General features: G+C 44.6%; 1 protein-coding gene across 1 annotated transcript; it reads right to left on the bottom strand.

Moving 5' to 3' along the window:
- Positions 1–4,087: 4,087 nt before the first annotated feature.
- Positions 4,088–8,447, bottom strand: LOC116514998. The gene is given in 5 exon segments (XM_032226872.1): positions 4,088–5,893; positions 5,895–6,442; positions 6,674–6,788; positions 6,918–7,207; positions 8,012–8,447. Coding segments are annotated over 5 exon segments (3,195 nt in total).
- Positions 8,448–12,796: the final 4,349 nt, after the last annotated feature.

Here is a 12,796-nt window from a genome sequence, read left to right as displayed (position 1 = left end):
GTCATTGTGCTCAATTTAATGTTGTCAATACAAAGATAATATCTGCATGCAAAATATAAATTCTCTCATTTATAGTCAGTTTTAATTTAATTTCTCCATATTAAATCAACTTTTAAATCTTGATTCACATATGCATGATAAAACGTTATTGCTTTAATTGTATTGTTATAGTTGTTAACCATTTGATATAATCATGTATACAGAAACAATATTAGTATACAGTATGTCAATGTTTGGTAACTTGTACAGGATTAGTTTCATAAAGTTACATGTATATCATCTCTGGTCATTGGGAGAATTCCAGGGACTCAGTAATGAGTTTGAGGTGTTGTCTTTATTGATATCCTACAATCTTTGTGTTAATCAACTTCTTTTTGTCTCTTCCAAATGTCCCTGCTGAATATTTAATTACTGAAAAGTAGCTTTTAGATAAGTGATGCTCTGTTTTATCTGTATAATTTTCCTCCAAGTCCAAAACATTTTGGTTGCGCTGGAGGAAGCACCTTAACACCCAACTTTCCATACTAAATCTCCTCACAAAATGAAAGACAAGAAGGTGGAAAAGGATGAAATCTTTAAACAGCTGTTCATTGCTATGATAAGAGGATTTGTAGAGATCAACTATCTTTCATCCTGAGAAAAAATCTTAGCCTATGAGGCAGTGGATTGTCAGATGCTTTCTTAAGTAATACAATTCCACAGTGGAATTATACTGGAGGAAGCAGAAATGTTCCCAGATTTGTTTTAATGCTATATTATTTTAGCAACTATGTTAGAAAAGTAGATTTCCATACAATCTAGACAGTAATGTCTTTACCTGACCCCCTCAATATCTACCCAGTTTTTATTTGTGGGTAGAAAAATATCATCAGAAAAAAGATAACATTGATATCCATGCCATTGTATTTCATTCCAACCCATCACTTTAAAAAAATGTACCTCCTAGTTGAATTCTCTTGGGAAAATGTGGTACTTAACAACAAAACAAGAGAACAAAATAATGGGTTATCCTTGTTCTACCAGTGCCAGGTTTATACACGCTGCTCACATTCAAGATGCAATAAAAGCTTTATAAGTCTTTTAGAGTTATTGACCTCGTCCAAATCTTATCCCCTGCTACAGTATTTTTCTTTCTTTCTTTTTAGAGAAGAACAAGATTCCCAAATGTTCCTTTATTCCTTAACTAGTTTACTTTATGGTTGTTATGTTACGTATGCCACATCATTTCCAGTTGGCTTATTTTGCTTTTAACTGCCCTATAATTTCATGCCTTTCTCTAGCATCCTTTAAAAGGCATTTGAATTGATTTTTATTGTTACATCCTTTGGTAATGAATTCCTCTGCTATTCTATCATTCTATCCATAAAGATTTCTGTGGTAAGGTTTCATATAGCTGTCTTAATACTGACACTCCTAGAAACCCTCAACAACAAAGTTATGCTCATGGATGTCTCTGAATGCTGAGATATATGTAAGTTATATTTGTAAGTTTCTGCTATGGGCAGAATAGAGATATTCCACAAACACAATAGAACTTCAGGATCAATACTAGGCTTATACTAGTACAATGTCATGTCATCAATCTTACCTATGAGAGCTTGGTCAACTATAGATATTGTGTTGCCCCAGCACAATAATCAATTATTTAAATTGATATTTGTAATCCATATATAGGCATCTGGTCAATATGTTTATAAATATAAAGTAAGTATAATACAACTCATATTAATCTCAATGTTTACATATATATATATATATATATATATATATATATATATATATATGTATGTATGTATGTATGTATGTATGTATGTATGTATGTATGTATGTATGTAAACATTGAGATTAATATGAGTTGATATATATATATATATATATATATATATATATATATATATATATATACATACACACACACACATATATTTAAAGTCACATATAATATATATTTAAAGTCACAACCCCTGGTATGCCCAAATATGGGAGGAAGTTCACACTTCCATTCTCTGTCCATCGGCTCATCATAAGAGACCATCCAGACAGAAACCCAATATTTTTACTGTTGCCTTTGTTACATTTGTGTGTATTTGTGCTGATAAATAAATAAACACACACACACACACACACAAACACACACACACACACATGTATGTATGTATGTATGTATGTATGTATGTATGTATGTATGTATATTAAAACCCCTGGTATGCCCAAATATGAGAGGAAGATCACTACTTCCATTCTCTGTCCTTCGGCTAAAATAAAATAAAATATTGGGTTCTGTCTGGATGGTCTCCTGTGACGAGCCGAAGGACTGTTCAGATAGAAAATGAAGCTATTGTTTAAGTAGGCAAAAATGACTCTCGAGTCAAACATTTTTGAGCATAGTATACATATATTTTCCAAACTTCTTTTTAACTAGAGCAAAAAATACTTAATTTGCATTTTGTTGTGCATCAAAAGTAAGTGTTGGTGTTAGAAGACCTAGAAAGAGCCATGCTTTATTTCAGTATGTGGGATCAATTATTATTACTGCAAAAAGCCTCCATTATTGATTGGTGTTTGCTTTCTTTGATTAATATAATAAATCTAGCCAATGATGCACTATTTAAATGTCAAGCTCGGCAAACATGAAAAGCAAAAAGGCATTTTAAAACTGACCAAAAACACTTTCAGAAATACTGTTGACTATATGCAGTACATCTAAGGTATACACAGTTTTTCCTTCAATTAGTCTAGAATATACATATGAAATATTTATATAAGATAAGCAGACTTCTTGATGTAGAATTCTCTTTCAATTTATATTCTCAGGAATAACATATTTTCAGGAGCCTTATTTGAAGGCTATTTCTAGCTTAAATAAAAATTAATTCCTAACCATTTCAGAAAAGGAATAACAAACTGAAGACATTGAGGCCTTCATTGATGAGATTCAAGAATGCTGTTTTTGTTTGAAGTTCAATTTTTATTCTCTTTGTCTTCTATTAACCAACAGGAAATACCATAATAATCAGTAACATTAAATCAAAGGATATTATACATTGGCAGAAGAAAGTACTAGAAAAAAGGGCAGGCAGACAATTGGCAACTAAGAACGTTACCTGGAGAAGGAAAAATATAATTTTCAAATATAGTTTTCAAAAAGTACTATCACTATAACTTGTTATTTCTGAAAATTAAAAGTATGTCTAAGGGAAAAATATCCTGAAATGCTATGAGAAGACAATGTAATTAGTTCATAAATGAATTAATAAAATGCATTAATTATATATACTACTAAATACTTTCCCAATATTTGTTATTTGTTTAAAAAAAATTATTCTAGCAAAAATTTATCTTCTGCCAGCTTAAATATTTCTACTGCTTTGGGGTAAAATAATGTATTACCGTTTGTTTTGATCAATAAGAATTTTTACCAAGTTGGTTGTTAGAAAGAGAGAGCTAGGCAGGCATGGCAAGAAACCACCATCTTGTGTACTCAGTTTCCCCATTTGTCAATACCAAGTGAAATGAAACCTCACTAACTTCCTAACCTCCCAAAGTATATGCATGTGATTGACGTGTGTGTGTGTGTGTTGTTGTTGTTGTTGTTGTTGTTGTTGTTTAGGTTTGAAGGCAAAAAGTTACTTGAAATATGTAGCACTTACGTGCAAGTCCTTAAAACACTTGTAATTTTCCTGGATTTGTGCTGATGCTTTCCACAATTGAAGCACAATCACTCATACAGACAAACCTTCCACACACAGATACATACACAAGTAGATGAGACACATCCTACTTCTTCCAGGGGAAATACCCAACATGCAGAAGAGAAGGGGGAAAATAATGTGACAGGGAAAAATGCTGAGGAAACTTTTGTGGTTTGGCAGGAACGCAGAAGCCAGGATTACAAACAGCAGCAAGTTTATTATTTAACATTAAAAGAAAGGTGCTAGCTAGCTTGGCTAGGAAAAGCACGCCCAGTATTTAAAGTAATTATACGATCACATAACCAATCATTAATTAGGTGTGGCCGGCAACAGCCTCAACTGCGTCCCAGCCAACCAGGATGCAAGAGGCTGTTGCTGGCTAGAATGTAATGCATTTAAAGTGGTAGACCATTCTGAATACATAACACCCCTTCCCCCCAGTTTGGCGCATGCTCCCAGATGGAGCATGCGTAGTCGCGAAGGTAGGCGAGACGGTGCCGGACCCGCCCAGATCTCCTTAGTTCAACAACAGTCGTCGGCGGAGATGGACCTGCTCGTTGTAGCTCCTCCCCGAAGGGAGTGCAGCTCCGAGGGACGCCATCTTGGCACGGCCCCGGAGGCGGGCTCAACAATGCCGGTAGGCCGGGCCGGGGTGGCGCGTCCACAGATGTAGGGGAGAGCAATGGAGGGGTGTCTCGGGGGGTAGGAGCATCGACCGGTAACTCTTCGATGGTGGTTTGAGCCGACGATTTCGCTTCCCAGCAGGGGGCACTCGAACAGGCCGGACCTGGCTTGGAAAAGGCCCGTTGTCGCAATTCGTCGGATTTAGCAGTGTCTGGTTGTGGATAGGCGAGGCCTGGGTGTATAAAGGCCTCACACGGCAACCCCGAGTGTGCAGCGTCGTCTCGCCCAGCGAAGTCCGGATTGCCCGCCTCCGCTGGGAGGCGCCTCCTTAACTGATCCAAGTGGCGCCTCCACTCGGATCCATCAGCCAATCTGACCCTGAACGAACAGGGACCTGTCAGGGCAGTTACTCTAGCTGGGACCCACCTGGGCTCCCCGGCAAAAGAGCGGGCCCACACCAGATCCCCCTGTCTAAAGGAACGGGAAGGGAGAACCCCCAGATTGCATGGCTGATCCCCTGAATAGAGCGGATGGAGTCTATCCAGGGACGTCCACAGGCGCCGGCCCATCAAGAGCTCCGCGGGGCTTTTGTTGGTTATCGGGCAGGGGGTGGAATGCTGGCTTAACAAGTAAGCCGCCACTCTCATCTGCCAGTCGCCCCGGTCCATACGGCCCAGTGCCTCCTTAGCTGAGCGGACCGCCCGCTCCGCCCGGCCATTACTATCTGGGTGGTACGGGGCTATGGGCACATGCCGGATCCCTTGCTCGGCCAGGAACTCCTGAAATGTGGTGGCTGTGAATTGCGGGCCGTTATCCGACACAAGTATGTCCGGCAACCCATGGGTTGCGAACAGTCTGCGTAAGGCCCGAACCGTACTCTCGGCCGTGGTGGAGGCCATCAGGACCAATTCCACCCACCGAGAGTAGGCGTCCACCACAATCAGGAAATTCTGGCCGTGGAAGGGACCGGCAAAATCTACATGGAGGCGTGACCACGGGCCTCTCGGAACCTCCCACTCCCGAGCAGGCCCGGCCGGAGGATTGGGCCTGGAGAGTTGACATGTAGCGCAGCGGCCCACATAAGCCGCTATCTCTGAATCCAACAAGGGCCACCAGACATAGCTACGGGCTAAGGCCTTCATTCGCGCTATGCCCGGGTGGTCCCTGTGGAGCAGAGGCAGGACTTGTGGCCGCAGTGCAGCAGGAATCACTACCCGATCCCCCCAAATGAGACACCCCCCATGAATGGACAGCTCTGCTTGTCGAGCTTTAAAAGGCCGGAAGCCCTCTGCCACTTTATCTGTGGGCCATCCCCTCAAGACCCAGGAGGAGACCTGGGAAAGGATAGGATCGGCCTTCGTGTAGGCCGCGACCTCCGCAGCTGAAATGGGTAGGCCGGAGGCCGCGATGGATAGAACAGAGAGGGCTGGCACGGGGGCGGTGTCAGTCTCTGGCAGTGGGCAACGGCTAAGAGCATCCGCATGCCCAATCTGCTTGCCCGGACGGTATTGCAGCGTATAAGAATACGCCGCAAGGAATTCCGTCCAGCGTGTCATGCGTGGGGAGAGAATGGGGGGGGGTCGGCCTGTCACCTGCCAGAAGCCCAAGGAGCGGCTTATGGTCAGTGACAAGGATGAAGTGCCGACCGTAGAGGTAGTCGTGGAACCTCTTAATCCCGGACACCGCAGCCAGAGCCTCCTTGTCGATCTGACTATAATTACGCTCCGCCGAGGAAAGTGTCCAGGAATAAAAGGCCACCGGGGCCTCCGAGCCATTTGGAAGAACATGGCTCAGGACCGCCCCCAAACCGTAGGGAGAGGCGTCACATGCTAGTGTCAGAGGCATCTTGTCACTATATTGAACCAGGACTGCCGATGACGTCAGCACCTTTCTGACAGCCGCGAACGCCTGCGCTTCGCGGCTCCCCCAGCGCCAGGCCGCAGATCGGTCGAGAAACCGATGCAGCGGCTCGACTAATGACGCCTTATGCGGAATGAATGGCGCGTAAAAGTTAAGTAGCCCCAGGAACGCCTGTAACTCCGCTTTAGAGGTGGGTGCAGGGGCGTTCCTGATAGCTGCAACCTTAGAAGGCGTAGGGTGGATGCCTTGGGCGTCAATTAAGAAACCCAAGAATTCCACCCTCGGGACAGCAAACGAACATTTGCTGCGCTTTAACTTGAGACCCGCCCCCCTAAAACGCAAGAGGACCTCCCTTAGTACTTCGACGAGTCCCGAGTGGCTGGAAGCAGCAATCAGGACATCGTCGAAATACGGTACTATGCCAGGAAGCCCGTGGAGCAACCGCTCCATAAGGCTCTGGAAGATCCCCGGGGCCACAGAAACGCCGAATTGAAGGCGGCGGCAACGAAAAGCCCCACGGTGGGTGACGATGGTCTGCGCAGCCGCCGCATCGTCATCCACCGGGAGCTGTTGGTAAGCCTGCGCCATATCCAGTTTGGCGAATGTGCAACCCTGCCCCAGTGAATGGAGCAGGTGTTGCACCACAGGGACTGGATAGGGATTCGCCTGAAGGGCCAGGTTGATCGTCGACTTATAGTCAGCACAGATCCTCACCAAGCCGTCCGGCTTAACTGGGAGAACAATCGGGGTCTCCCAGGGGGAGTGGTCAACGGGCTCGATGACTCCCTGCGCCAGGAGCTTATCCAGCTCGGCGTCAACCTTGGCCCTTAAGGCAAAAGGCACCCTGCGGGCCTTCAGCCTAATTGGAGCAACCTGGGGGTCGAGACTAAGGGATATGGGGGTGCCTTTATAACAGCCTAGCTGGCCGTCAAAAACATCCGCAAAGTCGGACAGGACGCTTTCTAGGGAATACGAAACAACCCGGTGCACCCCCCCAATTGAAAGACCCAGGGCAGGAAACCAATCCAGGCCTAAAAGAGCAGGGAGGGAATCCCTAACTACCAGGATGGGCAATTTTCCCTCGAAGGGGCCATAAGAGACCGAAATGGGGAAAGAACCCAAGGTGGGAATAAAATTCCCCTGATAGTCCCTTAAAGTGGTCTTAGCAGGCAGGAGCTGGCTTTGGGAGACCCTGGGGCAGAGGCGGGAGAAAAGAGCCCAGGACAACAGAGAACGAGAGGAGCCGGAGTCCACCTCCATCCGGCAGAGCTGACCTTCCAGCTGGACTGAGGTAGCGATCTTCCGGGCTCCGGCGGGGGCTTGGTTAAGAGAGCAGTCAAAGGCTTGCGATTGATCAATGGTGTAGCAGTCTTCAGCCCGCCGAGCGGGCCGCGGTGGTTGGCAGCGCGGCTGCGCTTGGGGTTGAACAGCGGTTTGCAGGAAGGATGGAGCAGGCAGCGAGGCCCGGCAAAACCTAGCGATGTGCCCTTGCCATTTACAACGGCGACAGATTACGTTGCAAAAAGGGCAGGCTGTACGGGCATGGCGACCGCCACAACCACGGCAAGGAGCGCCAGCTGTTGGAGGCGCAACCGACTGCGGTTGAGGTTTGCGCTTCGGCTGCGTCCTAAGCTGCCCCACGATTTCATCAGTTGGCTCCTCCGAGGGTGGCAGGTCATCAACTAGGCTCGTTTGCGAGAAGGGGCCAGCAGAGGTGTGGGTAGACGAAGCCAGTTGTAGCCGCTCGATATCGGCCGTGGACTGCTCCGAGAGCTCCGCTGCTCTAGCAGTCTCCACGGCCTGGAGTAAGGTAATGTCCTGATGGCGGAACAGACGGCTTCGCAGGTTTACATCCCGCACACCACATACAAACTGCTCCACCAGGTTTTCTTCTAAGTTGGTAAAGTCACATTGGGCAGCCGTAGTCCGCAGGGACTCTAAAAATTGGCTAATTGACTCATTAGGTCTCTGCACCCGACGACGAAAGGCGAAACGGCAGACAATCTTTGAGGGTGTCGGTGCATAATGTCCTTTGAGCCTGGCCATTAGAGTGTCCCAGCCTAACTTATACGCCGGCCTTGGAGCGGCCAAGGCTCGGGCGGAGGCGAACATAGAGGGTTCGCAACAAGAAAGGAAGAAACTGCATTTTTCCTCATCGGTCTGTGCCTGGCTCCTGGACGCAATGAGGTAACACTCGAAACGTTCCATAAATCCCTCCCAGGATTCTCCCCCCGAACCGTAGGGAGCAAACGGAGGCAAGGCAGAAGTCATCGTGGCTTAGATGCGAAAAGGACTTACGGAGAAAAGGCCAGAAATTTTCCCTTCCGCCGGTCAGCATTCGTTGCGAAGAATCCCACCTTCGTCGCCAGTTTTGTGGTTTGGCAGGAACGCAGAAGCCAGGATTACAAACAGCAGCAAGTTTATTATTTAACATTAAAAGAAAGGTGCTAGCTAGCTTGGCTAGGAAAAGCACGCCCAGTATTTAAAGTAATTATACGATCACATACCGTATATACTCGAGTATAGGCCGACCCGAATATAAGCCGAGGCACCTAATTTTACCACAAAAAACTGGAAAAGTTATTGACTCGAGTATAAGCCTAGGGTGGGAAATGCAGCAGCTACCGGTAAATTTCAAAAATAAAAATAGATACCAATAATGTTTTTGAATATTTATTTCAAAGAAAAACAGTAAACTAGCGGTGTATTCAATGAAATACTTCACTCACCTCATGATGCTGATGTCCCGCTGTGATGATGATGTCCCGTGCAGCCGCGGGAGCGATGTCCCGCCTCCTATGACACACGGCATAGTGATTCCTATCATTGGATCACTGTACCAGAGGAGGTGGGACATCGCTATGTGGCTGCTTGCCATAACAAGGAGGAGGTGGGACATCGTTGCAGAGCGGCAGGAGGGGGAGGAAGGGGAATCGTAAGACAGCCCTGCATTACATTAGAACGTGAGGAGGGGGGATGGTGCGGTGCGCGCTGCGCGGCAAACTGACACAGAGGGAGGGGAAACTCACAGGGGCACCGGGCCATTCACGACCGTCACCCAGCGGCATGGCCCCGCCCCTTTTTCTCCTCCATTTCGGGCAAATTTTTCACTGACTCGAGTATAAGCCGAGGCGGCTTTTTTCAGCCCAAAAAGTGGGCTGAAAAACTAGGCTTATACTCGAGTATATACAGTAACCAATCATTAATTAGGTGTGGCCGGCAACAGCCTCAACTGCGTCCCAGCCAACCAGGATGCAAGAGGCTGTTGCTGGCTAGAATGTAATGCATTTAAAGTGGTAGACCATTCTTTTTTTTTTTTTAAAAAAAACATTTTATTTATTTCATTTTCATTTTCATTTTATACAATCACTTATATACTGTGCGTAAAAAAAAAAAAGAGAAAAAAAAAACCCAACATAACACTTCATTCCCCCATACACCCTCTCTTCTCCCCCTCCAACTTTCCTTTCACCCCTCCAGCATTTCCCTCTTCTACTTCCCTTCCCCCTCAGACATCTCCCCCTCCCTCCATCTCACCCTCCTTACATTCCCTCTCACTCCCTCTTTACTTCTCCCTTCTCTTTCCCTCTTCTCCTCACTTTGGTGTATCCATACAATTCAGTTTGTTTTTAAAATAAAAGTAGAAAAAGAAAAAAAGAAAAAAAAAGGAAAACGAGCCGCAGTATACAAGTGAATTCTTATTGTTCTAAGGATTGAAACTGTAATTCCACTCTCCCCCCTCCCCCCTATAATCCCCCCTCCCTAACCCCCTTACGGCTTCGCAGGTCCCATACCCGGCATAATTCTTTAACAAGCATTTGAGTATAATAAGGCCAGCTAACTTTGAAATTAAAAAAATAAGATAAAGCCAAAAAGAAAAAAGAAAAATAGTAGAAAATAAGAAATAAAAAAAAACACACACTCATACACAAAAAGAAGAAAGAAACAAAAAGGGTCAATAAACCCACTACGTTAACACAGCTTCCCATTATCTGTAAATCTTAAACAATGTAGCTCATTCCAAATTTCGGTTATTTTGCTACTTGCAGGGTTTCAAACTGTATTAGAGCCAGGTAAGTTGATCAATTAGGATTCCCCAACTAAAAGTCTCATTGCTTTGTCTATCTATTCAGACCTTTAATTTATCTCTTTTTTATCCAATTATCCAAACCTTTCTATAACACCATTAAACTCAAGTACTTCTTTCATTTTTCATTTCCAACACCTCCCTTTCTATCCTTACCCACCTCCACATATAAATTTTTTACCTTCCACCCTGCCTTTATCCATATCCACATATATATTTTATCCACATTCATTGCTCCTCCCATATTTACTCCACTTTCCTGAAGATTCTCCGACCAATCTTTCTTGACCTTATATTGAAATAGCAACTCAAACAAACATCAGCTTGCATTCTAGCCCCAGGTAATCTAATTAAGCTTTCGCTACCCTTCCCTCTCCCACGCACCTCCCAACTCCGTTCGTCCCAAACCACAGCTCAAAAAGATCACAATTTCCGCTCTCCTCGCCTAAGAAAATAGTTCATGCGCAATTTGAGTTAGAGTTCAGACAAATCTTATGTACAATATATGTCCACAATCAGCAACGCTTCTTTCAGTCTCCATGTCTCATCATCGATATGCCACTTTTCCATTTTATCCCAGACGGAGATCATAAAGCTTTAAGAACATCGCTAAGTCTTTATTCTTTAGTCTTCTGCCCTTCCGGAAGAGGAAAGCAACACCCTCCGCCTTGTAGCCACGTGTCTCACTGTTTGTCTTCTCCTTCTCCTTGTCTCTCTCCAGGTCCGGATGAATCAGGAAGTCCCGCCTTCAGGGTCTCGTAGTAAAATTCTCGGGCTTCACAGACAGAATTAATGCGGTGTTTTTGGTTGCCAAATGTAACTGTAATACCAGCTGGGACTTCCCATTTGTATGGAATCTGAGAATTTCTGAGTTCTTCGGTTAAGAAAGCGTACTCTCTCCTTGTTCTTAATATTTGAAATGGTATCTCTTTAAAAACAATCAAGTCCTGTCCGTCAATTCTCAACCTCTTGCTGTAAAGCCTCTGTATTATCTCATTTCTGGATTCCCTTGTGGTAAAGTATATTATTATGTCCCTCGGAAGCTGTCGCTGTTTTGCTACCCAGGAATTCTGGCGATAAATTCTTTGAATCTGCCAATCAAAGTTAAATCCCGGACTTCCCACCAAGCGGCTGAAAGCCTCAAAGAAGACCTGTTTCAAATTCTCCTGTTGGTTTTCACGCAGTCCTCTAACTCTTATGGCAAAGGCAGTCTTATTATAATTTATCATAACAAGTTGTTTCTGGGCATTTTCCATTTCCTGTTGTAACGTTTGAATTTTGGATATCAAGCTAAGGTTAGTTTCTTCCAAAAGTTCCAATTTGTCCTCCGCTTCAGCAATATAATCTGTCATGACTGTCATTACTCCGATCATATCCTTCTTTGCCTGAGCAATTTTAGCATCAAATTGATCATATAAATCCGATATCAGTTGATTAATTTCCTGTCTGAAGTCATTAAGCGTTTTGAGAAGAAATTCTTGTGTTAACAAATCTCCCGTGGAGGGTGTGGGAGGCAAGGGTAGCGGCTTCATAGCAGTTTTTAGAGATATGTTATTAAGGAAGCGCTTCTGTTTAGATTTGGGAGCCATTCCAAAGTAGAAATAAAAGACAAACAATCAAGCGAGCCAAAAATCAAAGTCTCTGCTCCCCTCAGTTAATCTTTTAGCAATTAGTACGGAGAAGCCTTCAGGAGGGTAGGGCTGGCTAAGTACGTCGCATCAAACACAAAAACTACGAGATCGCCATCTTGTGACGCAGCTAAAAAAAGGAAGGAAGCCTTTTGCGAAATTGAAGCTGGTATTTTAGCTAGTAGTAATAAAAATTCCTCGGGAATGGTCCCCGCCCGGATTGACTTTTAAATAGCTTAGCTTTGTCCTGGGGGGGGGGGGCAATCTGCCTAGGCTGCAAAAAAAAGGCAGCGCGGAAAACTGGCCGGAGTAAAGGCTCAGCTAATGTTGAACCTCTTCTCCATTCACAGCAAAAAGAAAAGCTATGAATTACAAAGAGATCCTAACGACTGACCTTCTCCCTGCCCCTTTCTGCCAGAAAGGGGAGATATCTATAGATCTTATAAGATATACGAACCAGAGTCCTGGCAGGAGCTTTGTTGAGCTCCCGACGGCGGCAGCTCCACCCCCCGAAGCCATAGAGTGATCAAAGTGGTAGACCATTCTGAATACATAACAGAAACTGAGGAGAGATTTCATTAATGTACTGGTAAGTCAATTGCAATTAAAGGTCAGAAGGGAAGAAGTAACCAGATCAGATAGTGAAATACAAAGAAAGAGAGAAGCTCCCTTGGGACATTACGAAAAATAGTTCGTAGAGCATCATTTCACTAACAGTTGCTAATCTGGTGCTTGTCTTCCAGTATAAATGCATCTCTGCTTTCAGCAGCCATAACTTCATTCAGTTCCAGATTCTTTTCTATGCTTTTCTTATCAACGGCTCTTTTGATTCCTCTGTCAGATCCCCAAATTAATATTTTACAGAATATCTTGTGATCCTCCTCAATGTCTCCTACTTTAAAGGG

The sequence above is a fragment of the Thamnophis elegans genome, chromosome 11, assembly GCF_009769535.1.
Source record: "Thamnophis elegans isolate rThaEle1 chromosome 11, rThaEle1.pri, whole genome shotgun sequence".
NCBI classification, from domain to species: domain Eukaryota; kingdom Metazoa; phylum Chordata; class Lepidosauria; order Squamata; family Colubridae; genus Thamnophis; species Thamnophis elegans.
This window is presented reverse-complemented; position numbering and strand designations above follow the sequence as displayed.